The sequence below is a fragment of the Topomyia yanbarensis genome, chromosome 3, assembly GCF_030247195.1.
Source record: "Topomyia yanbarensis strain Yona2022 chromosome 3, ASM3024719v1, whole genome shotgun sequence".
In the NCBI taxonomy this organism is placed as follows: Eukaryota; Metazoa; Arthropoda; class Insecta; order Diptera; family Culicidae; genus Topomyia; species Topomyia yanbarensis.
In genome coordinates this window covers 140,194,286-140,221,294 of record NC_080672.1, presented here as the reverse complement: position 1 = coordinate 140,221,294, position 27,009 = coordinate 140,194,286, and the positions used below count along the sequence as shown (strand labels likewise).

Here is a 27,009-nt window from a genome sequence, read left to right as displayed (position 1 = left end):
CGATCAGAATGCGCGGCACCTCCCACTGTTTTTTTTTCTCCTTCTTCATCTTCTTACGATAGGTAGATTTGTTAGTTTTAGGTTACCAATGCTGAATGAGATACTTTTTTCGCGTGGTGCCTGATTTGATGTAGGTCAACTGGCTATCGATACGACGCGCATTGAGTTTCAGGTCGGTTTTGTTGTGTTTGTTAGCTAAATGTACTTATTTTACAATATTACATTTGTTCTGTCCACCTACGATTTATAGACAAATTAGACAACGAACTTACAGGATTTGGGAGAGAATCAAACTTAACTCGGCAAATAAAACTGATGAACAAATAGTATTTCAAGAGAAGACTGCCTAAAGGTCTTCGGTGTAAAGTGTTTTTATCTTCTTTTTGTTCGTTTTGTCCGTAAAAATGTGGTCTAGTAACTTTTCATTATTTAAAAGAAAAATATACAAAAGGGGCTTACAAAATGTTTCATGCACGTGCTCGACTGTCGCCTTTGAGTTGTGGAGCCAAATGCACATGCTGCCTGATTTCGGTTTGTGTTTTTCCAATATTGGTTTGGCCCCTGGCCCACCCCAATTTCAACCCTGGTGTATATTTCCCTCGCTAGTCGGGTTTGCTTTTTTCAATCACGTTTCAATTAATTTTGTTTATCTTCCGACTGATATTTTGTGTACTTTTTACGTTTATTTTTTTAGTTTAATTTAGTTTTTGTTTTCCACTTACATCTCAAAAAGTTATTCCACTAAGACCCGACTCGTGCATGGGATGCTTTCGTTTAGCGTTCGCGTTCAAATGTATGTAGGAGAAATGACAATAGTGTTATGACTGTTAGTGAGACATAAGATCTCATTTTCCTAGAAAGATGTCCTCCTCAATTTTTCATTCGCCTTTGTTAGGTTTGTTTTTTTTTACTTCTTGGTTTTGGTGGTATAGAGGATGTACAATTGTTTGCTTCATTTGCTAGTGTTTTCTCTGCTTTTACGCTTATTTAACTAGAAATTTCATTTCTTCCCCTATTTTTTGCGTGTGTTTTTGTATTTGTCCCTAGTTTTAATCTTCTCATTGTTTTAACAACCACTTGCTGTTGTTGTATTCACATTGGGTTTATTGTTTAGTGTCCAAGTCGTCGCGTCCTCTCATCGTCTCTTCGTCGCCACCGGATGCATGTCAAACTATTTTTTCCTCGACTGAACGCCCGGCGCCTCAGTTGTCCATTACCTTTGCCGAACACTTCACTGGGTAATAATACCGACGCGGGAAGGTGAGCAAGGGGTGATTCGGGTGCGGTAATTGTTAATGGTATGATCCATACGCCAAAGTGCCGTAACGGAGAGGAGGAAGGAGACGGAGAAGAAATAATTTAGATACACTGCTTTGTCTGCTTTCAGGTTGACAGTTCTAAGGTCTAAAATTATACGAAGATTTGGTCGTTTGGCGAAATGGCTATTTGGCTTAGTAAAAGTTTCAACACTATCACATTAGGTTGGGATTAAAGAATCATGATTCACTCTAATATACAATGAAGACCCGATTTTATCAGCCGTCTATGAAAATTGATAGCTGGTAGTTTGATGGGCTCTAGCAGACGAATCAAATTGAATTCGAGTAAATCCTTTCTTGACCATATTGTTCTTATTTTCGAGATCCGAAATATGCAAAAAAATATTTTGATTTATCAGACCCCCTAAAGGAAAATTTAAGCTGAATGATCGGGAAAAGTTATGAGGCTTTATCTAGGGACTAAAGAAGACTTCGGTTTCCCAAAAAGAAAGAAAATTATATGTCCCGATTTTGTTAATGTCCCCGTTTTATCAGCCCAAAAATCACCAAGGGTCTAATAAAAACGGGTCTTCACTGTATTTGAGGTACGACAGAAGAGTAAAATTTTTTCTTCACGGTTTTGGAAGGTGCGAAAGCATGATTTACGTCAACCTTGATTGAACTGACGATTGTTGGAATAACCCATGGAACTAAACAATCAAATTCAACGATGGCCCCATAGTCTTGGTTGAGGTTTTCGACGGGCTCAAATTTGAGGGTATTTTTTTTCTCTTTTGAGTGGACTACAATCAAACAATCTGATGATTGTTTCAATTTTAAATATTATGTCAATCTATGGATGCTATCCTTCTTGGAATACTGGATGATTTTGATCCCACTCCATAAACCTACAAAGATCGGAGCTGAAGTTCAATGTTTTCCGTTTCAGATAAAAATTAATAAGCTTCTCTTTCGCATGACTAATACATCGATACCACCAACTACAAGGATAGAAATTAATAAGTGCAGTAGCAGTGCAGATTAAGCCGACTTCTATCATCGAAACAAGGTTTAATTATTTTCAATTGTCAGAAAGCTGAAGGCTGATCTAAAAACTAGCCCAGACTAACCTAAAAATTGCTTTCCGAGTAGATCAAGATCCTATGAACTATATTCATTACAACTCATCAACTGCCGCTATATGAATAACTGACCTATGTGCTATGGATTCCCTATACACATGGAACAAATATGCGTAGAGCGATAGTACAGAAATTAGTCGTAGTGTGATCCTGAGCACCCCACATTTTGTAGGTGTGTTCAAGCAAGCTGAACCACGCATCAATAATTTTTTTTCGCGCCATGCAAAATGGATATGAAACTGTCGCAGGTCGCTAGGAAATAGCTGGTGTGGCGGGCTATCTGCACCCGTGGCTTATAAAGTAACATATTCAGTGATCGTCAATTTGTGTGAACGAGTACCCGAAAACGTTTACTGTTTCTAAAGCAACACGATTCTGCGCTGTTTTAGGCATCGCAGAAAAGGGTCATGCAGAGTAGGGTGGCAGTTATTTTTGCGATGTTGAAATTTTGTCCATCGCCGGTCAAAGATGAATCAAGATATCCAAAAAAATGGAACAAATTTTAGCGAAATTGGACCTTTGGACCACGTGCCCCAAAGCGATTGAAGTTTTATATTGGAATTACACTATTTTTCCATTCGTTTATAACTTTTTTCAATGTAATCGAAAAATTTTAAAATTTGGTAAAGTTCGCGCACACCATGAGAAAAAAATATGAATGATAGAAAATAAAAAAAAAAAAAATTTGCAAAGAAAAACCCGAAATATGAGCATTTTTATAATGCAGTATTTTTAAAATCTCATTTTTAGAGATTCCGAAAACAATCCGTTTGAAATCTTGCACCATTTTGAGCTCCACCAAGTTTAAAAATTAAAACGTATGAAAAAATACATGTAACTCTCATATAAAACTTCAATCGTTTTGGGCACGTGTTAATATGGTCCAAATTCGCTCTAGGAGTCCCATTTCAAAATATAGGCTCTGACAGTCGTGTTAGTTTTTAAACGTCAATAACTTCCATTATACTTGACAGAATGACTTTCTGAAAAAAGTTTTCTATCCTTTAAATTCAAGTTTTCTATTCCTTGAAATGTAATGTCCAAAAGTATTGGGCGTATACATGATTTTTTGCAGAATTGTCAATTTACTTTATTCAAAAGTTATAAAAGTTTTTTCTGGTCAAGTCGGGGAGACTTGATCGAGCGAATTTTAAAATATCAGATCAAAAACTTAATGGCCTGAAAACATGCTGTAATCTCGAGATCGAGATCCTTAGTACCAGTAAAAATATAAAACGAGTAATTTTATGGATTTGGATTTTTTAAACCTATTTTCTTTTTGGGATTAACTGTATTGGTTACATTGCATGTTCACATGTCACGAAATCAGCCATATAACTGCTAACTTTGTTGACTAGTACTACAAAAAAATAAACTGGTGTTTAAGTTGGGATTTTTGTGACGTGATTAACATTCACAGTAGGTACCACAGAATAGTAAATATCAGAAATTTTGTATCTTTCTGCCATATATTGGCACTTGGTCAAGTCTTCCCAACATTAGTTCTGACGTCCAGTGACGTGCTACTTTTATAAATAACTACTCCATTATTCCGATTAATGTAGAATCATTTCACTACATCATAAGGATTAATATGGTATATGAGATCTATGAAAAAATCCTTACTCTAGATGATATCTCCATACAAAATTTGATAAAAAATTACATAATTTAACACAAATTCATGAATTACGGAATATTTTCTATGAGGAAAGGATTTTTCACTCCAAACTTTCAAAATTACCTGACGGGATCGAAACAAGTATAAAAAATAAAAAAAAAAATAAGAACCAAATAGAACACGTTATTGATAATTGTTGAACTTCGCGCTTGGTCAAGTCTCCTCATGTTCCCATGCATTAATAACGAAAAAAAACTGTGTCTCAAAAAATCTTTCGAGAACTACTCGAAAATGGTAGAAATTTTCAGCTCATCTCGGCCAGGGTCGTCAATATGGTGCACCAACCGAACACTTTAATGATGAAAAGATTTAAATATAGATCCGTTGCAGAATTGTTCCTATTATTATTCGTATTTGGCTGTTTGGGACGAACGGATGGCTGTACACTACCGAGAAGGAAATATTTGTAAGCTGTACACGGCCATCATTTTCGTTTACAAAAGGGTGGAAGGTAGCATACACACATGAAAAAACCGATTTTAATTCATCTGATCGAAGCTCGTTCGTGATTGGTTTCCGCTAATTTCATGCACCGAGCCGCAATTTTTGAACAGAAACAATTGTGATTTCAGTCAGTTTCAGCAAGTCCACTTGTCAGATATCCGGAGACTGTATGTCATAACCGGGAGAGAAGCCGATTATTAAGATTCATCTACGTGGATCAATTTGTGCAGCTACATGCAGGACCAATTGAACCATAAATCCCCCACCCGGAGAATATTTTCGTTGACAAACAAATTACCCCTTATCCGCGCTATTAAACCACTCAAAAGAATTAAATTTGAAAATCTTTTTCCTCGTCAACTAAGATTTGCGAAAAGGGATATCGAGTGGGTACCAGAGAGAATGAGAATAAAATACTATGTACTATGACCTTACGAACCCACGCGATCATTTCGTTTCTGATGGCGGAACAAATAACCGAAGATTTCTATTCAGAATCAATGTTATAGGATACAATAAATATATTATTTTAATTTGTTCTTTTACCGTACAATGAATCCTGGTGGCATACAAATAACTATGCTACACTGCAGACATCATATTAGAAGCCTTCAGCTGCTTCGTAAATAACATATGGGACTCATCCGCGGGTTCGTTTCGTGTCTCGACAGGTATCAATATTTACAGCAGACCTCAGAAACGCATGCAATGGGAAAACTACGAACATTTAACACAAAATGAAAAGAGCAAGCGCACATTCTCTACTGAAGTAATGCCTGACGGTGATTGCGCAAGGATGAAGGCTGGGAAGAACAAAAGGTTTAGGTATAGTCGGTAAGTTTACTACAAATCACTGCAGTAAGAATCCGCACTATCACGAGCGGAAGTGTCTGTTGAAGATTCCTTCTCGATAACAGACATCGTCCCAATTTGTTGAGCTGAGTTGATTGATACAAAAGAATAGGCCCTCTAGACCTGAGAAAACATCTTCAAAGTTTGAGGGTTGGTATACCCTTCTTTTGTAAGAAACAAAGAAAATTGACCCCCCCCCCCTCTTAAAATGACCTGCGCACTGGCCTGCGTAGAGGTGGAGGTAAACATAGTAAACCTAGCAATTACAAAAATAGTTTTATAAAAACGGGCATGACGGCGACTAGCATAAGTTTTTGTTTGGGTGTCTTCCTATACTGCATATAATCACAAGCCAGTCCCATATAAAGGGCGAACACGAAATTATTGCTACACATTCAACAGGGCATAACTTTTTTACCATTGGGTAAAAATCAACCAAATTTTGCACACTTTCTCATTGATGTGTATTGTTTACAACAAACTCGAAGTCGTGTTTTTCGATTCAACGAAAATGGAGGTGAACCAACGCGAGTCGAGAGAACAAATTCTTTCCTAACACCTGGAATTTCCTGACCTGTCGCACCGGCAGTTGGGAAAAATGTTGAACATTCACCATTCAACCGTCTCCAGAGTGTTGAAGCGGTTCCAGGAGCGGTTGACGTTGGACCACGGTAAGGGAGCTGGAAGAAAACCGGGACCGGAGAACAAAAAGACGGAGGGAAAGGTGAAGCGGATGATTAAAGCAAATCCCAACGTCTCAAGCCGTGATTTGGCTAAAAAGATCGGCATTTCGCAGAGCTACGTCCAGAATGCAAAGAAGAGAGCTGGACTACATACTTACAAGGTACAGAGCTTCCCAAACCGCGATGAGCGGCAACAATCGACGGCTAAAACTCGGGCACGGAAGCTCTACGAGAAGTGGCTGACAAAATATGGCAGCTGTGTGGTGGACGACGAAACGTATATAAAAGCCGATTTTAAGCAAATTCCGGGGTTGGAGTTTTTCACCGGCAAGAGCAAGTTCTATGTGGACGACAAATTTAAGAAGAAGAAAATGTCGAAGTTCGCCTACAAATATCTCATTTGGCAGGCCATCTGCTCTTGCGGACTGAGCCTTTTGTGACAAATGGCACAGTAAATGGCGAGATCTACAAATCTGAGTGCCTCGAGAAGCGCCTTTTGCCGTTCTTGCAGCAGCACGACGAAGCTCCGCTATTTTGGCCAGATTTGACATCATGCCACTATTCTAAAAGTGTCCTTAAGTTGTATGAGGCCAATTTTGTCCATTTTGTTCCAAAGGACATGAATCCGCCAAACTGTCCGGAGCTGCGCCCGGTGGAGCAGTACTGGGCAATGATGAAGCGGGAACATCGGAAGAGCAAGAAGACAGTCAAAGACGAGAAGGACATGTTAAGAAAATGGAAAAAACTGAGAAACTGGTACCGGATGACACTGTAAAGACTTTGATGGAGGGCATCAAGCGAAAATGCGTTCAACTTTACACTCAAGGCTCCATCGATTAACTTTTCTTTCGATTTTTGAAGTAAATATATGTATAAAACTACCCTAAAATTTTGGTTTGATTTTAAACATTATAAGAAAATTGACATGACATTTTCGGTGCCGCAATAATTTCGTGTTCGCCCTTTAGATACGGAAACCCGTAGAACATGGGACTGACGTGCGATTATGGGCAGCATACTATCCTTCAGAAATAGAGTTTCGTGAAATGTTTTTACCGGGCGGTACCAACTATATTGCCACCTTTTTCAAAACAGTTTTTATTGCGAAATAAATGTAAATATATTCTAAACTAAGTGTAACAACCGCGTTTCTATAAATATAACATTCATTATTACCCCCAAACTCTGGGCCTTATATAGGGTTAAATTGATAAACCACAGGTCAGGTCCGTAACCTTTATTATGTTTGAATTGCTGCCTTGTTATTTGCCAGTCATTTTTTGGATGACCCTATACTGCCGTTCTACGCATAATTGTCCCATGTCACTTTTTGAGCATTTTCACTTTTTTTCATCAAACATTCCTTTTTGAAGTATATTTTCAGAAGATATTCAAATCATACAGTTTGTTCGAAGACTCCGTGAAAAAATAACAAGTCAGTTTGTCCCATACGCATAATTGTCCCACTAACAAAAAGCCTAAAAAACATGCAATAAAAAATAATTATGTAGCGCTTAGTTATAAAATACATTAGGCTAGATGTCGGGCAAAAAGAAAGTTTCATTAAAAAAGAGATGGGTGTGGTGATAATAGTTACAACAGTAAGATCAATCCTGCAAATCTCTTCATCACTATTATTGCTTCCAAATACTTATAACATGACGAACGCATTTATTTCCGATTTTGACGAAGCCAACAATCTTCCGAGTAACAAGAAAACTCTCGACATACACCTTTGTAAACCAAATGAGTAACGAACATCGTTTGCATAGATCGTGGTAGGACTGATATGCGTAAATATGCGGCCGGTGTCTATCCGATTTTTCGCCATTTAACATTTTTTTGTAAAAACATTAATTGGATTTAAATAATGAAAAACTGGGGCCACATAATGCAACCAATTCGACTCGACTTTTTCATACAAGTTTGTATAGGGGGACCCGGGGCTATTAAGACAGTGGGGGTAATTCGGACATGATATGAGAAAAATGACGGTCTGAATTTCCCCGTAGGGAGGTCCGAATTACCCCTACATTGTAAAAGGATGGAAAAACATAGAGGTTTGCAAATCGTCGCCTAGTGCTACCATTGAGTGGTGCAAATGAACCTTTTATGACACCAAAATGTAGCTGAGGTTTCAAACTAACAATTAGGACTTTTGATCGGTAACTTTTTTCACATCTATCCACCTAAACGGGAGATTTGCTTAAGTAGGTCCGAATAACCCCGGGTTCCCCTACAATAAACCTTTCGTTTCGAGATGCGTAATGTCACCCCTGGACTGATTGTATTAGAAACGTTTGCCATGAACGTAATTCTAGACAATAAAACTTTATTCGTTGCATCGTTTCTCTCCAGATTGCTAATACAAGTTTTATCTTCAATCGCGTTTTTTTCAGTTGCCAGTTTTGCAACATGAGACAATTCGGCGTAGAACGGCGGTATACTGCCTATTACAACATAAGAGTCCCATATTGAAAAACAGCAAGCGGAGAAAAACGCTGTTCAAGATTTACATTTTCATTGAGCCTTAGGGATGGGACAACCATACTTTGGTATTTTTTTTTAATATTTTCTAAACAAACTTGGTAATCTTGGGGAGCTTGGGTTGCTTATCTATCCTTCCGGCCATCATATCGTATAGTAGATACACTTAATATGTGTATATACAAATGCGATATGATACCTGGTGCAGAAAGTGTACTAATTACCTGGCAATCTTCTTTCATTTGATTGCCTGCTCAGAAAATCATTTTCCGTATCCAAATATCACATGTGACGCCAGTGATAAATGGAGAAAACCACTAGGATGGTGGAAGAGCAGTGGGTACAAGGCCAAGTGCTCCTCGGATGGTACCAAAATGATAAGCAAAGGGAAAGGAAAAGTAATATTTTCTAAACAAACTTGGTAATCTTATGTATGCATTTTGATTCAGTATTGATACAACAAAAATTCATATGGGACTCTTATGCTATTATACGTTTTAGTCGAAATACTAGTATCTGATGTTTGATGGTGAAATGCAATTGCATTTGATTATTAACATAGTGCAATTAAACGGAAGTCATCTGTCTTCAGAGGGTGAAGTCTGTACAAGTTCTATGCTGCCGATCTAAGCATGATTGTCCCACGTATATAGAGTATTCCATAGAACAAAAGGATAATCAGGCGCGCGAGAGAACCCGACAATGACCGGGAAACTCATTTTCGAGAACGCAAATGCACAGGTCGAAATGGAAGAGTTGTTTCGCTCAGTTATTTGGAAGGAGTGCATCAAATAACCACCAATATCAAATAGTACCTATTTGCACAAATCTCAACTCACCAGCAGACGTGGAAACACATAAAAATTTCAAATCGAACATGTTCTGACTAACGCCCATTTATCACAATTATTCGACTTCAGGACCATCGGAATCAACCATGCGATTAAAAATACAGTGACCGTAGGCTCGAAGCATTGCCGTAGAATATCAACGAACAAAGCAAAGAGCGGTCAACTGAAGATAACTGTCATATTTGAAAATTGTTTGGAAATTAAGAAATAGAAAAATGGTATGATACGATCAAAGAGAATAAAGCAAATCGTTCCGAAGTTATCAGCAATGGCTTTCCCGGAACGGACAACCAGAGGACACACTGCATAATGAAGTCATATTTTATCTTTATCATACAAATTTATATACCAACAAAATGTAACAAATATAAAACATTCCATATCTACATGATAAAACGCAGTATGGCGGCAGGTTTCTAAGGCTATCAATTCTACAGGTATAACAATGTTAGATGCTATATTCCGAAATCAGTGAAGCGGTTGGTTCGATGTTTATCATCAGAGTGCGACACACGAGAAAAAATCAGATTATGGACTGACTTACATTTCAGACCAGCATATGTGAGCAAAAAATAATCGTGAAAAAAACATCACCAACGTAAGAAGTGTGGGTGCGACACAAAGGTTTTCTTGGAAACTGAAACTATTGACTGGTCGTATAGGAGTGGCTTTTAGATGAAAGGAGCTCTTTGAGTTGTTATAGAACGGAATAACGAATGCAGATAACATAAATATATGATGATAGACATGCTCAGATAAGCTTCTAAAAGTCGGATTCGACCAAATCATTCCAGTCGATTGCCTTACGGGCAGTTCATCTGGGTTTGATTCCCAAACCCGCACATGGGGCTAGCAATTTTACTACCCCAAAAACGAGGAGAATGAATCTAAGGATGAAATAAAAAAAAATCAATCTACTGTGTGATCATGATGAATTTGGAGAGAGAATAATAATAGCGGCCAGAGCGAATAATCTCATAATTTTCATTTGAAGAAATAACAGCCAAATAAACAGCAAATCACAAGACTGTTAATTAAGCAACAATAGCAGTTAAATAATTTTAACTGTTTTTGTTCGTCTTATTGGTTGGCCGTGGCTTTTTTTTCATTCGAAGACATAACTTAAGCGCCGGGTTTGACCATAACATTTCCTTCGCATTGATGATCGTTCTTTCTGAAAAAATGATTTTTCGGAAAGAATGAGCAACAATCTTGTAAGATGGCATCATTTTTCTTTATTTATTTTACCTTAAACCAGTCAAAAAAAGTATTACAATCGATTTGTTTGGGAGTTGTTGGGGATACTCGGATAGTATGGAGGCGACCGTCTACACGCAAATCTCGAAGGTAATTAACCTATCAAAATCGCTACTAGAGATAGAATATACGAAGGGGTATCAGTTATATTGTGAGGTCAATTATTTATTTATGTGATGCATAGCAAGTAAACATTGATCCAGTTCTAGACGTTTACGTAACAAGAATTGTTTGAATTAAAATAAGGTCTCATAGAAGCAAGATTTAAAAAATGGCATTTTTAAACAATTTTTTAACCTTGATCGCTAGAACTTTTGGAGAACCGTTAGAAACATAAAACTTTAAAAATAATGAAACAATCAAATTCAATTGAGCTAATCACGACCAAATTCAGGAAATTTTACGCGGCGACAGTAATAGCACTTTACAAAAAATCTGTGCATGGCATAAAGAAAGAAGCTACAACCGCTATCAACATTAGAAAAATAATGGTAATTATCGATGGAAAACTGCAAATATGATCGACAAAAGGCCACGCATTGGCAGTAACCAGGTGAGGAATTTTGTATCTTCTGTTTCGACAAACTTAGTATGTCTTCCTAACGGTCAAACATTCCATTAAAACGCAGGCTGAGATAACTTAAGGATTTGCGGTCGATGGTTGATTTTGCTTGACGCTCCTTTTGAAGTTATAGAAAAAAAACTGAAAGTGATGAGCGGATACATAAAAAATATGATTCGAAATGTTAATTTAGTTTACTTTCAGTACACACTAGATCATTGTAAGTTTGGTCAACCAGTCAACTTGATTGAATCCAATTTAATTGTTTTGTCTTCATTAGTAACATTTCAAAGATTGGTTTTTCGGATCCTCGAAATATTTTCCTAATATAAACTTCCGGGTCAAGCTGAGATCCGTTCATCGATCACTTTGTTTTACTTCGAACCTCTGTCGTGGACCAAGACTTGATTGTCAGTTTCAGAATTAAAATTTTCAAAAAATGACGAGATTGCTATCATGGTAGTCAAGCAACGCTGGTTTATGCCTCACAAATACAAACTTGAAAAAACAACAGATGTAAGCCAAATACTCATTACGTCAAACGACCGTGCACGCTTTGGGCCACTCCTGGAAGTTATTCAAGGATTTGTACCCAGAGTCTACTTAATAAAATTTAACACGTTTTTTTGTACAGTGCACTAAAATCAGTAAGGGATTTCTGGTGAATATGAAGGAAACTTTGCAGGATCGGTCGGTCGATTACACTGTGTTGAAGCTAACGTGATTTTCGCGTTTTCACCATTAACACAATTATTGCTAGTTATACTACATTAATCCTATCTAACTCAGGCCATTTTGAATTTGTCCGGAAAAGCTCCAGTTATAGAGAAATTAAAGAACAATGTATAGCTATTGACTTCGACTAAAGAAAAAAAAATCCTCGAGAATAATAGTAAGTAGTTTCTGGGAACGTCCTAGAACAATCTCCACGGGTAACCCATGCAAACGATCCCGTTATGATTTTCCGGTATCGAAACGACGTTGTGTGAAAAACCAAAAGTGCAATGATATAATTTGAAATAAAATATAATAAATGTTTTTAGCTCAATTCGGTTATGTACAATAACCTCCATACAACTGGCTGTATAGATATTTTCAATGTTTATACCAACGGAAAAAAAATGTTCAGATACAGAATCACACAAGGACATGATGTGCCTCGGATGCCAAATTTTGTAACAATGTAAAAAATATGTATACTCAATGCACAGTGCAAACTCATTCAAACGATTAAGCTTTGCATTCGGTTTTCGGGGCTTTTGACACTAGTACATTTTCCAAAGGGCCCCGATTGCTGTTCATTACCCCTCGCAATGGCGCTTTAAAGTTGGCAGCTGCCTGAAGCTGAATTTGATAGGCTAACGAGTGGATCTTGAAGCCGTATAAGCTGAAATTGGAACAAGAGAACAGAAAAACCGGCTGTCATATTTCCTGTAATGTTTATACTACAGACAGACATGTGCGCACTGCTACCCAGTAGAACGGTAATCTCATTCATAGGTAGCGAGAATGACGTTTTGCTCAGTACAGGAATCGCAGGTCTGCCCGGGGTGTTACACCGCGTTGCACTGATATACTGGGTGACTCACCGCGGCACAAACTGGTTGGCGGGACGTTTCGGGCGATACTCGGGGTGTACCATGAACAGCATGTGAGGAAAACCGGTGCCAAAGTAGGCCCCGTCCGTGTGATGGTGTCTCGAGGACTTTGGTGTGTAGACGTCGATGCACTTGGGACAGTAGTTTTTCACCATGGCCTCACCAGGCACATCAGATAAACCTTCAAACAGAGCAGAATGAAATCAGTGGTGCAAATCGTTCAGCATTGACAAACCAACGAACAAACCTAATGGAAGCATCGGTTGGCTTTCGCAGTACACCCGCGGACAGTGGCCGAAGTCACCGCTTTGATATTTCTCTATCATTTGAGCTATACCGCGATTCGTAAGGATATACCTAGCGTGGATAAGACCGTACAGCATCTCAGCCGCTTGCTCGATCAGATCGGACTGGTTCGGATTGTCGTCTATCTCATCTTCTGCGTTTGAAAGTTGAAGTCAAAAAAAAAACGCGAACATTGGCAAACGGCCAGTTTCGGCAAATGTTGACAGACATTTGTAAATGTTGACAGACATTTGTTTACTTACCCGGTTCCAGATCTAAAATCATATCAAGTGCCTGTCTGTAGTTCGGCACTTGTTCGTTCAGTCCGGTCAAATTGAACTTATCCTGAATGTAGTCCTCGTCCACCTACGGAGAGAATAAAACAAAAAGATTACTTCAAGAGTCTGATTCAAATTATCCTTAGTGAAGGTAAACAAATCGAGTTATTTGCACAACATGGTGCAATTATTGCGTATCTTACGTGTACAGAAAATCAAACTTTATTATGCCCTGTTACAGTGGTGTAACTTTTCGACCTCTCCCTCCCTCCCAGATAAGTTTTCGTAATATTACACTATTGTAATTACTCCAACACTACACTGCCCATAAACGCATAAGAGTCCCATGTGGATTTTTGTCGAAAATGAGTTATCCGTTGGATTGTATTCTGTATCACCACTGAATCACACTGCACAAATAAGATTACCGGGTTTGTTCAGAAAATATCAAAAAAATACCAAAACATGGTTGTCCCATCCATTTGGCTCAATGGATGGGACAATCTTGAACAGCGTTTTTCTCGGCTTGCTATTTTTCAACATGGGACTCTTATGCTGTTATGGGCAGTACAGGTCATTGTTATTGTTATTCAACAGTGTGCAATCGGGCTGTCTCAACAACCTATTTCTGCAACCTATGTGCATTAACTGTACACCTACCGTCTCACCGTTGCACTTGGCAGTGTGTGCAGTGCTTTATGATCACACCTATTACCGCGCACCCGGCTTCCCATGAGCGTTTTGGCGGCTCGGAGGGTGCCTTTGCTCAGGGATACATTGCTCCTATACACATCCATGCATACCGGCATTCATACGGGCTTGCATTCATACATACATACATACTATTTGGCACAAGTTTGAAGCGTGTAGTCTGTGTAATCCTATAGAAAATCATCCTACCATCACCTTGGGGTCTACGTCATATTGGCCAATTTCTCATTGAATCCGCTTTTGTCTCTATCAGATCTCCTCTTTGTCTCCTAGGTCCGAAGCGAATCAATCGACTATTAATTGATACGGCAAACATACTAGTAGTATTAGTCCTTACTCGCTAGTACTTTTTTCTACAACTGTGCTGTTTCAGCTCTATCTTATAACAGAATTCGATTATCCCTGTTCTAGTCAATATACGTATTCATATATTGCGGGCTGATAGGATAGTTTAGTCCAAGTTATCCTCAACGGCTGATAGGATAGTTTAGTCCAAGTTATCCTGCTCCTAACAACGCGTGCTAAGTCGTCAGTGATGCAATTAAAACTTCGCGTTGATTCCGCTTCTGTTCGCTTCTTCCTGATCTCCTCTTGGGTCCTCTAGGTCTGAAGCGGATCAATCGACGTAAGTAAATCAGAGAGCGCTGTCAATCGTAATGTCCACGAATATTAAATTCCCTCCAGCTATTCTACCAATAATTCTTTCTGTTCTGGTGTGTATTAATGATTGCTTAAATGATTGTTGCATCAGATTGAATTATCCTGTTGTAACAACACTATGCTTGTTCAATATAGTGGATATTGTTAGGTGTGATCCTCCTCATCAGACGTCCTCTCGTCCTCACTCCTAGTTTTCCTAACCTTGTTAAATGCCTCTCCCGTCGGCTATACTATCTGCTTATTCGATTCAATTAGGAATATTATGTTACAGCTAAATCACTGAGAACAGACACCCAGGGGTCGAGCAAACAAGTTTAAAATACTTGTTATGCTATTTGAACTAATCTTCGCTAGACCACTACGGTCATCATATTGGCATAACCCAGAATAATTGTGGGGTGACCATATCAGGCAAGTAAAAAACCAGGACAGTCGAAAGGGTACTGCCTCCCCCGTCACCTCTCAATTGACTGTGCCTTCTCCACATGTTTTCGACGGTTAAAAAGCTCTGGGGTCTGGCATGCAGAGCTACGGCATTAAAAAAGTTTTGGGGGTCTGGGAGGAAGAGCTCTGCCAGAAAGTCTTTCGTCGGCATTCGATCACCAAGTAGTTTTTCGGATATACAAACACGGAATTCTTTCTACACCTTCATCAGCGAAAGTTTCATGCTGACATCGTGCATGTTGGTCGACAATGACTGGGCAGTGCGTAAGCCTCTTGTACCTGAAGGCATAAAATAGACCCCACTTGCGGTCCTTAGCTTCCTGCCCAGTAACTCCTAGCCCTGGCCTCCTCGTGGCGTCGACTGGGATACGAGTAACCTTAGTGAAGATCGGGTAACCAACCCCGGTGGGAACTTTGGTCGTATGCTGGCAGGGAAGGGGGGTTACCCTTCTGCGGAAGGTGTAAACCTGTCCTGGTGTCCAGGTGGGACCTTAAGCAGTCCTGGCACGACGGCCCACCGGCGAGACAGGTGGTTGGCGTAGGCCCTATAAGCGGCCCCTTAAAAAAACCCACATAACGAACAATACAGAAGAGAATACGACCCAGAACAATCGGCAACGACCCAGGCGACGAATAAAGGATCACGATTGGAAACTCGGAACATGGAACTGCAGATCGCTCGGCTTCGCAGGATGTGACAGGATAATCTACGACAAGCTACACCCCCGCAACTTCGATATCGTGGCGCTGCAGGAACTTTGCTGGACGGGACAGAAGGTGTGGAAAAGCGGGCATCGAGCGGCTACCTTCTACCAGAGCTGTGGTACAACCAACGAGCTGGGAACCGGCTTCATAGTGCTGGGTAAGATGCGCCAACGTGTGATCGGGTGGCAGCCGATCAACGCAAGGATGTGCAAGTTGAGGATCAAAGGCCGTTTCTTCAACTACAGCATCATCAACGTGCACTGCCCACACGAAGGGCGACCCGACGACGAGAAAGAAGCGTTCTACATGCAGCTGGAGCAGACATACGACGGTTGCCCTCTGCGAGACGTGAAAATTGTCATCGGCGACATGAACGCACAGGTAGGAAGGGAGGCAATGTACAGACCGGTGATCGGGCCTAACAGCCTGCATTCCGTATCAAATGACAACGGCCAATGATGTGTGATCTTCGCAGCCTCCCGTGGAATGGTAATCCGAAGCACCTTCTTCCCTCGCAAAGCATAGCTCTCGTCGAAGCCGAACGCCGCGGCTAAACATCGAGCGGCTACAAGATGGCAGAGTGGCTCAAGAATACGCGCAGCAGCTGGAAGTGGCACTACCAACGGAAGAGCAGCTAGGCGCAGTTGCCCTTGAAGATGGCTGGAGAGATATCCGATCCGCATTGGTAGCATCGCAGCCACTGCACTAGGTACGGTGGGCCCGGACCGAAGAAGCGACTGGTACGACGGCGAATGCGAGCAGTTAGTCGAAGAGAAGAATGCAGCATGGGCGAGAATGCTGCAACACCGCACGAGGGCGAACGAGGCGCGATATAAACAGGCACGGAACAGGCAGAACTCGGTTTTCCGGACCAAAAAGTGCCAGCAGGAAGACCGAGATCGCGAAGCGATGGAGCAGCTGTACCGCGCTAAAGACACACGGAAATTCTACGAGAAGTTGAACCGCTCGCGCAGGGGCCACGTACCACAGGCCGACATGTGCAGAGATACAAACGGGAATCTTCTCACGGACCAGTGTAAGGTGATCCAGAGGTGGCGGCAGCACTACGAAGAACACCTGAACGGCGATGCAGCAGACGACGAGGATGGCACGGTAACGCACCTGGGAGCACGCGCGGAAGACATTACACTACCGGCTCCGGATCTCCAAGAAATCCAGGAGGAGATCAGCCGGCTCAAAAATAATAAAGCCGCTGGGGTTGACCAAATACCAAGCGAGCTACTAAAACACGGTGGCGAGCCACTGGCTGAAGCGCTGCACTGGGTGATTACCAAGATTTGGGAGGAGGAGATTTTACCGGAGGAGTGGATGGAAGGTGTCGTGTGTCCTATCTACAAAAAGGGTGACAAGCTGGATTGCTGTAATTACCGAGCAATCACCCTGCTGAACGCCGCCTACAAGGTACTCTCCCAAATACTATGCCGTCGACTATCACCAATTGCAAGAGAGTTCGTGGGGCAGTACCAAGCGGGTTTCATGACCGAACGATCTACCACGGACCAGGTGTTCGCTCTTCGTCAAGTACTGCAGAAATGCCGCGAGTACAATGTGCCCACACATCATTTGTTCATCGACTTCAAAGCCGCATACGACACTATCGATCGAGATCAGCTATGGCAGATTATGCACGAGTACGGATTCCCGGACAAACTGACGCGATTAGTGAAGGCGACGATGGATCGGGTGATGTGCGTAATACGTGTCTCAGGGACGCTCTCGAGTCCCTTCGAATAACGCAGAGGGTTACGGCAAGGTGATGGTCTCTCGTGTCTGTTATTCAACATCGCGCTGGAAGGTGTAATAAGAAGAGCAGGGATCGACACGAGTGGTACGATTTTCACAAAGTCCGTTCAGCTACTTGGCTTCGCCGATGACGTTGATATTATTGCACGAAACTTTGAGAAGATGGAGGAAGCCTACATCAGACTGAAAAGAGAAGCCAAGCGCGTCGGACTTGCCATCAACACGTCGAAGACAAAGTACATGATAGGAAGAGGTTCACGAGAAGAGAATGAGAACCGCCCGCTTCGAGTTTGCATCGGTGGCGACGAAATCGAGGTGGTTGAAGAGTTCGTGTACTTCGGCTCACTGGTGACCGCCGACAATGATACCAGCAGAGAGATTCGTAGACGCATCGTGGCAGGAAATCGTGCTTACTTTGGCCTCCGCAAGACACTTCGGTCGAACAGAGTTCGCCGTCGTACGAAGTTGACCATCTACAAGACGCTGATTACACCGGTAGTTCTATACGGGTACGAGACCTGGACCATGCTCGTGGAGGACCAATGCGCACTTGGTGTCTTCGAACGGAAAGTGCTGCGTACCATCTACGGTGGAGTGCAGATGGAAGACGGCACATGGAGACGGCGAATGAACCATGAGTTGCATCAGCTGTTGGGGGAGCCGCCCATCTGTCATACCGCGAAAATCGGACGACTACGGTGGGCCGGGCACGTAGCCAGAATGTCGGACAATAGCCCGGTGAAAACGGTTCTCAATTGCAATCCGACCGGTACAAGAAGACGTGGCGCGAAGCGAGCACGATGGATCGACCAGGTGGAAGACTATTTGCGGACCCTTCGCAGACTGCGTGGCTGGCGACGCGCGGCCATGGACCGAGTGGAATTGAGGAATCTTTTGTATACGGCACAGGCCACTTCGGCCTTAATCTGTTAATAAATAATTAAAATCGTGCATGCAGAACCGGCGAGGAGTTTTCAGCGCTAAATACACGTCATAGACGTAGAGCAGAAACATCAACGGTCTTCAGCAGATTCAGCTCCATCACGTAAAAAACTGTGTCTTTATCACGTTTAGAAACTTAGCACAGGCCGAAAACTTCATTGCAAAGAACAACATGCAACGCGAGGTCGAATTTAATAACACCAGAATAAAGTTCCCCGTGCATATGGAAAACGACATGGTGGACGTGCGTATCCATGATTTGGACCCGCGCGCTAGGGAAGATTACATCAAACGAATCATGTCGCAATATGGAGAAGTAGAATCTATTACGAATATCACCCGGAGAATTTTTTCGCCGGCATTCTCAACGACGACGTTCGTATTGTGAGGATGCGAGTGACTAAACCAATACGCAATACCTTCTTACATGACTATCGAATGCAAATCACCGAAGGATGGCGTGACCTATAAGCAAACAACGCTAATCACATATCCCGGGCAGACCCCAACATGCCAATTCTGTAACTGTACAGCCCATCACGGAAAAACATGCACCGAAGCAACTAGTCAAAACTCATCTACTACAGCCAACTCTAACAAGCAGCCAACGACACCTTCAGATAAACCAAAAACAACGATCCAATTAACCAATAATGCAGGTACCACGACCACGACAACCGCTCCCAAACCAACAACTAGCATCGCCAATATAGAAGAAAATACCGATGAAGACGGATCTACAACAGCGACCCTTAAGAACAAGACACAAATAAGAACCTGTGATCGTGAACAGCAAGTATCAGAATCAGAATATATTGGCTCAAATGGCACGTTCCCCGTATGTAGTCGGTGTTTTGTGCCCCTCAAGAAACAGCAAGAAAGCAGTACTGATGATGACATGGACGGGAACGATAACGCGAAAGAAGGCAGACTGAATGACCCCCAAGCGGCTTCATCGCCAAGGAAAAGGATCTCAACACGCAGCAGCAAACTGCGTAAACAAGATCTGACAGACCGATATTCTTAGAATTTATTTTTTTATTTTTACTTATTGTAAGAAAAAATTGAAGACCTACGGCTCAGTTGTACTAACGCATTGAGCCGTTTCGAATGAAACTTTAGATAAAAAATACGGTCTCAAGTAGCTTCCCTGTGCTATGCCTGGCAATTTCCAATGGCAACCATTATCTCTCGATCTGAGAGCTATGATAGAAACAACTTCAAAATCTACCGTTGTTTCCAAATTTCTCCATTTTATCGATTGTTATATGAAAATTGGCGGATAGGTCGGTGTACATAATATTAGTTTGAGCGCGACATTCCACATTCTCTGTTATGTAGAATTCTAGGCTCGGCAGGTTAGTTGGTGTTCAGTGTCCAGGCGTGGAGCCATGTTAATCGTCTATTAGGTACTTTTTGCCTTTCTCCTATAGAAAGGTTATTCAATCACTCTAAATCGTCAACTTAATCCCGGCCCGGAGGGCCGTCTGTCATATACCATTCGACTCAGTTCGTCGAATTCGTGTGTGTGCGTATGTATATGTGTGTATGTATGTATGTGACCAAAAATATGCACATCGGTTCCTCGGAGATGTGCATATTTTTGGTCACATACATGCCAAAAATATGCACATCGGTTATTCGGAGATGGTTGAACCGATTTCATCAAACTTAGTCTCAAATGAAAGGTACAACGTTCTCATCGGCTGCTATTGAATTTCATTAAATTCCGAGTTTCGGTTCCGGAGTTACGGGTTTAAGAGTGCGGACACGCAGCAAATTCACATTTTTGCCTTTCTCCTATAAAAAAGTTATGCAATCACTCTGAACATCGTCAACCTAATCCCGGCCCGGTGGGCCGTCTTTTATGTACCATTCGACTCAGTTCGTCGAATCCGGCAATTCATTTAAAAATTTCCTAACAAGTTTAATGTAAAATTTCCTAACAAGTTGAAATTTTTTGGCGGGGTCCAAACGTATGTGTAAATCGCACTGAATATCTAATAGACATTTCCACCATCATATTAAACATAACCAGCCATGGAATCGTAGTTTGGATAAATGAGAAAGGCACAATTACACCACTAGGTGGATTAAAACGGGTTTTTAATTAATTTATTTTACACGGCTCAATGCATTAGCTTACCTGTGCCGTGGATCATTTAATATTAACAATGTGTATATAAAAATAAATAAATCGCATTTTATTGTATATCCGTCGAATCTAGTGTATGCGATTTGTTACTTTGCGTAGAGATTTTATTTCTTGTTGGAGATCCATTAACTGCATTTCCTGTTGTTGCTTAGTCCGCTTTCTATCGGTTTATCGTTTTCGTTCATGCTATCCTCGCTCTTGATGTTGTATGGGCTTTCACGATTACCTGGTTTGAGTTGTTTGTGGGGCCTACGGGTCACGATTGCGTATCCGTGTTCTTTGTTATTTACTTTATTATCGGTGGTGCTGGCAGTTGATTGGGAAGTAATGGGCGCATCACAATGATCGCACACGCTGTGCGTGATTTAGTTGATGTTGATAAAGGGCTGTGTGATGGGTATGCTTGCAGTTGATATTGTTTCATTACAGGTTTGTATACATGGTTTCTCGTAGTGTCTTCTTGTGTAACAACGTAGGGCACGCAGGAGTCTGTCCTTCATATGTGCACAGCGTGATTTGGTCACGCTTTTTGCTTTGAAATGAAAGTTCAGATATGAAGGAATAGGTTCCGTCACTCGCATTCTCATGACACGAACACCGTTGGAAATATCTAGAAAAAAATTCTCCAGGCTTCAAACTTAATGGATTCCACTGTAACGTATTCCGACATGATGGTTGTAATAAATTTATTAATAATACCCAGGTGTAGATCGTGCAGACGCATATCAATCTTGTCATTGTCAATATAAACGGGTATTTTGGTCCTAACATTATCATGCTCAACGTATTGCATGTTATCTTCCATGGCGTAGCTTTCCGTTATGGCCAAAGTTTTAAACGTTATCAGTAACGAGTGTGGTGGGCTTGTATAACGACGACTTCCGTTAGTCTAAACTGCATTTGCAAATTTGCTGTTGAATTTTGCTGTTGAGTTTCGAACATCTTGAAATGAAAGATCGATATCGCAGCGATGAAACTAACGCTGCTTTATTGTTCACACTGGCTTGGGACGACTTTCATGTTTCGATTGCTTTGCTTGTTTATAGTAATGGCATGGTACATATAGACATCATACTAGAGGTAGAAACATTCGTTTGATTCACTGCTCTCTAAACAAGCAGATCAAGTGAATATGTACTGGTATCCACCCTATAGTAATTCCATGATCACCATCTCGAGAGAGCGCTCAATGAAATTATTCCACTATAGTTGCTATTTTTCTTTCCTTGGAATGGATTTCTAGTAAGACGAAACAAAGTCAATAGCAAGAGAACTCAAGTAGGGGCCGAAAAACCAAAACATCGATGTGTCTTTTAGAGGTACCGGATTGAAAGACGATATAAGCCGAAAAGAAGCGCTGGTAACCATTGTTTCTTCGATGTTGACGAGGCACTCTTGAGAGATTAAAACAAACCATCGGAAGGTACAGGAAGATTCGACTGTATTATGTTTTGTTTGTCGCATTCCGATTGAGGATGAGTATACGTTGCAGCAGGCATGCACAAGAACGGTGCTGCTCCATGTCCTATTCCTGTGCACTGGCTCCTAATGTGTCAGGGCTAAATTCATTGAGCTAGGGCTTGTGCTGATTTCCGATGAGCTAGAGTTAGCAAGTAGCACGAGCAGCGATGAGCGAGAACTCTCGCTAGCACGGTGATAACTAGCACGCTGCACGGAGTCTGGAACCATACTATCACCGACGTTCTGAAGCAGCTGGGATACAAAGCTACGGAAGCTGACAACTGCCTTTTTGTGAAGAACGAAGGGGAACTGTCGTACATTCTTCTTTATGTAGATGATATGCTGATCGTTACCAATGGCGTCGAGGAGTACGAGCGAGTACGGAAGCACCATGAAGAGAAATTCAAGATATCCTGCCTGGGTGATGTGAAAAATTATATTGGTATCCGAGTTGAGCAACAAAATGGATGTTTCCTGTTAAACCAAGAACAATACATCAAAAGGATGTTGACGAAGTTTGGCATGGAACAATCAAAACCATCACCAATTCCTATGCACCCTGGGTATGTCAAAACAAAGCAAAAGGAGAAGATTATGTCTAATACGGAGAAATACCAGAGTCTGGTGGGAACTTTGCTCTATGTTGCTGTATGCACACGGCCTGATATTTCCATTACGGCATCCATTTTTTGGATGTAAAGTCAGCAAGTTAACGGAGAGCGACAGAACGGAAGCAAAGCGAGCATTACGTTATCTGAAAGGTACCGCCGGGTTAAGGTTGAAGTTAGGAGGTAAAAACAACAATCTTGAAGGCTATGCTGACGCTGATTGGGCAGGTGACCGCAGAGATAGAAAGTCGAATTCTGGAGTTTTGTTTATGCTTGGCGATGGAACGATAAGCTGGACAGCACGAAAACAAGAATGTGTAACTTTGTCTTCTACCGAAGCGGAATATGTTGCACTCGCTGAGGCAAGTAAGGACTTACTCTGGCTGATAAAGTTAATGCGATAATTTGGCGAAAGTATTCAGCAACCGGTGATAATCAACGAAGACAACCAAAGCTGCATCAGTATATTGAACGCTGAAGGTGAATCAAGAAGAACAAAACATATCGATACTCGGTACAATTTCGTACGTGATTTGACCAGATCCGGAGTCTTCAGAGTTATCAAACTACAAATGATGAGGGAGAAATTTGGTGTGAAAAACATCGAACTTGAGGAGGAGTGTTGAAGATAGCAAGAGCAATAGTTTGCCATGATTTTGTAGACGCTATGTAAAATAAAATAATATTTCATTCATTTTTTCACCGTTGATTAAGCAAGTTGTTATTTCTTTGTCGTCCAATAATAAACCCATGATTTTCACTGTGACAGTACAGTAATTTTACAATAATTTACAGTCAATTCTAGTGTTATGCTATTATACAAAAACAATAAGTTTTAGCGTTTCTACAGTAAATGTAAAATCGACTTTTACACTTAAACACGGGGTGGTTATGTATCTTAACATTGAAACAATTGATTTTTTCTATACATTTTTTCTCGAAAACGAAACGAAAAAACGAAAATTTCAAGTGAATTTACTGTATCAGTTTTTTGCTGAATAGTAAAATTGATTGCTACATGAAATTTTATTGTAAATCTACTGCGAGAGCTCTGCGTCGAACAATGTTGAAACAGTAAAAACTAATATTTATTGTTTTATGATTGTTTGCAGGGTAAATGCTATTGTAAAATACTATTCGGGTCGAGCTGTCAAAAAAAAAGTAACTTTTTTGTTTCCGACAATGGGTACTTTTTATCCATATCACAACTAAGGATCATAACAGAACCTGCAAATTATCGGCCTGCATCGGAGTCCGTGGCGAAAACGGAACATTTCGGAAATGCTCCGAAAACAACGGCCGTTTAGACTACTGAGGATGTTGCAAATATGCACCAGTTCGGCATTTTTAGAGCAGCCGAAAGATCGAGCCATCAAAAATATATCCAGTTGGCGGATTTATTTTGTTAAGGAGTTTTGGAATGGGATCTCTATCTAGATTCCAAGCTTTTGTAAGGAGAAAATAATGTGAAATGAATGTTAATTCATGTTTTTTTTTTAAATTCAGAAATAATTCTATTGACAGTATTTTTCCTTCTGGCGCGATTTTCATGAATGGCTATTTTTTACGTATTTTTTTGTAATAGTTCTGCGAAAAATAATGGGTAAAACATACCCAGGTTGACGTACAATGGGTGCAAACGCTTTACCCATTTAATATGTTATTCCACTTTTACTGAAAATGCGTAGTTTTCTACGCATTAATGGGTACTTTATTTTATCAGTGTGGAGACAGTAACAGTACATATACATTTTTACATTAAGCTTCCTACCTTCCTCCAATAGAGACGCTGTAACTTCAGTCGCTTCTCGTTTGTATGGGGTAAGGAAAGAAATATCAGTCTTCTTAATATATAGTCTTCGCAGGACCGAACACCACCGCCACACACCACCGAAAAGCTACCTAAAATTGAGTACTTTTGACTCAATCTCGTGACATCGTGCAGGAAGGTAAAATTAAGGAGACCGTGTTGAAGGTAGTTTCCATTTAACTACGGCAAAAATCATAACTCAACCTTGAGTTTAATTTACTTAAATTTAAGTTGAATTTAGCTAGCACACCGGGTTACAGCTAGTGTATATATACTTCCTAATTTCCACATTCTCAAATTTGTATATCATGAAATTTAAAATTACAAGCCTTCAAATTTAAAAATCGATTAACTTTTAAATGTTGAAATCTTGAATTCTCAAATATTTTTATTTTTAAATTTTTAAAATTAAGAATTCTAAAATTTCAAATGTTTAAATTTTTGGAGCTGTAAATTTTCAAATAAACCTTTATGTTTTTGAATTCCTGGTTTTTGATTTTTTAGATTTAGATCTTAGTTTTTAAAATTTTGCATTCCATATATTTATTTTTTTAAATTTTGTAATTCTTAGATTTTATTTTACAAAAATTTTTATATTTTTAAATTTCCAATTCTTCATAACTTTAAATGTTCAAACTTTTGAATTTTGGAATGTTTTTAATTTTGATGTTTTAAATAACAAGTTTTTAAAATATCTTAATTTTTAGATTTTTAAACTATTTAATTTTTAAAAAATTAAATAATTTAACTTAAAATTCTTAAACACTTGGATTTTTAAATTCATAAGTTTTTGAATTTAATTTTTTATTTCGATTATAGAGGTTTTAGCCTTAGTGTCATTCGCCTCTTTTTTCGGAATAGAAAAATCTCTTTGGAAAGTTTATTTGTTTTATTTTCACTATAGAGGGTTTAACCTTAGGGTCATTCGCCTCTTCGGGTTAGAGAAATATCTTTGGAAAAATCTCTAACCCTGTGTGCGGAGTTGGGAATCGAACCCAGGTGTGCTGCGTACAATGGAATCAATTTACCAACTACGCTATGCTCGTCCCCTCTCTATGGAAAGTCTCTAAGTCTATGTACGGGATTGGTAATGGAACCTAGGTGGGCTGCGAACAAGGAAAACGATTTACCAACTACGCTGCGCCCGCCCCTTTAAATTCGATTCATGAAACCTTAAATTTTTGTTCTGTTTTTCATATTTTTTCGGTTTATGATGCGTATTTTTAAATTTTTGAAACTATCATTTTTAAATTAGAATTGCTTTGCATTTTTGAAATTAATTAAGTGTTAAATTGTGATTTTTCAACCCTTTAATTTTCAACGATTATATCACAGACTAACAGACATAACACTATGAGGGAATTCCCTAAAAAAATATCGATCCGGCAATTTTCCCAGAACACCAGCCCAACATTTTATTCACATTCCGAAACACTCATTTGCTGGTGGGTTACCCCTCAGGCTTGGGAACAATTTTTCACTAAATGGTCTATCCCTCATACGTTTGCTCATATGTCAGTGGCGCCATAATTGCAAATGTGGTCACAGTCCCAACTACAAATATATTTAAAATGACTGTTAAAGCGGGCGAAGCATTGTTTTCGAGTGTTATGCCTGTTATTCTGTGTTTATATTTCCAATTCTTGATTTTTTTAAATGTTCCATTATAAAAATTTCTGGAACAAGGTTCGCAGCACTACATAGAACGTCTGGTCGAATTCCCGCGTCTCCTTCAGTGAAAAGTGAGGAAATTTCAACCAGACATCTGAAAATTGAAAAAAAGTTCATGCATATTGTTAATAAACTGTAAAAAAGCTCGAAAAGTCCTTAATGCCGGAGAAAAATAAATGTTTTTCTTGCTTGCGGATTTTCGCGGATTTTTACTTCAGCCAGGGATATTACATTTGCGGATTTCCTAAAAAATAATGGCAACGCTGCAACCGATTCAAAGGTAATAGATGTTCATGATCAAAGAAGAGGAAAGGGTGAGCATATCATACACGTAGAAGAATCAAGTCATTTTGAAACAACAAAACGTTTAGTTGAATTTCAAACTTGACGAATAACTGTTTCAAACTGAAATGGGCGTTTCTTGTAAGCACGTATTTAGTTTAGATCAACAAGTAGTTCTGTTTACATTTTAAATAGAAACATTGTTGAAACAAAATAAAATGTGTTAGATCTAACTGTTCCCTTTGTTGAACACCAACAGAATCTTTGTTTGATTTCAACTAAATTTGAGTTGTTCTTTCCTTTGGTTAACACCAAAGATTTTTTTTTTGTTTCTTCGAACCTGTTTGTTAGGTTAAACTTATCATGATTTTGTTGAAACCAGTGTTTCAAATAAACCACACATTTTACTCCAAGGAG

The 27,009-nt window shown here is 40.0% G+C and overlaps 1 protein-coding gene across 6 annotated transcripts in view; it reads right to left on the bottom strand.

Moving 5' to 3' along the window:
• Positions 1 to 661: 661 nt before the first annotated feature.
• LOC131693642 (casein kinase II subunit beta) overlaps positions 662 to 27,009 on the bottom strand; it is a 38,198-nt gene continuing 11,850 nt past the window's right edge. The window contains exons 3-7 of one of the 6 annotated variants that reach the window (XM_058981633.1): positions 13,365 to 13,467; positions 13,064 to 13,255; positions 12,808 to 12,997; positions 12,419 to 12,605; positions 662 to 1,234 (exon numbers count right to left, since the gene is read on the bottom strand). In XM_058981633.1, coding sequence (XP_058837616.1) covers positions 12,449 to 12,605; positions 12,808 to 12,997; positions 13,064 to 13,255; positions 13,365 to 13,467 — 642 coding nt within the window. In that variant the 3' untranslated portion in view covers positions 662 to 1,234; positions 12,419 to 12,448. Of the gene's footprint in view, positions 12,606 to 12,807; positions 12,998 to 13,063; positions 13,256 to 13,364; positions 13,468 to 27,009 lie in introns of all 6 variants that reach the window. The other 5 variants (XM_058981632.1, XM_058981636.1, XM_058981635.1 and 2 more) reach the window with 5 other exon arrangements.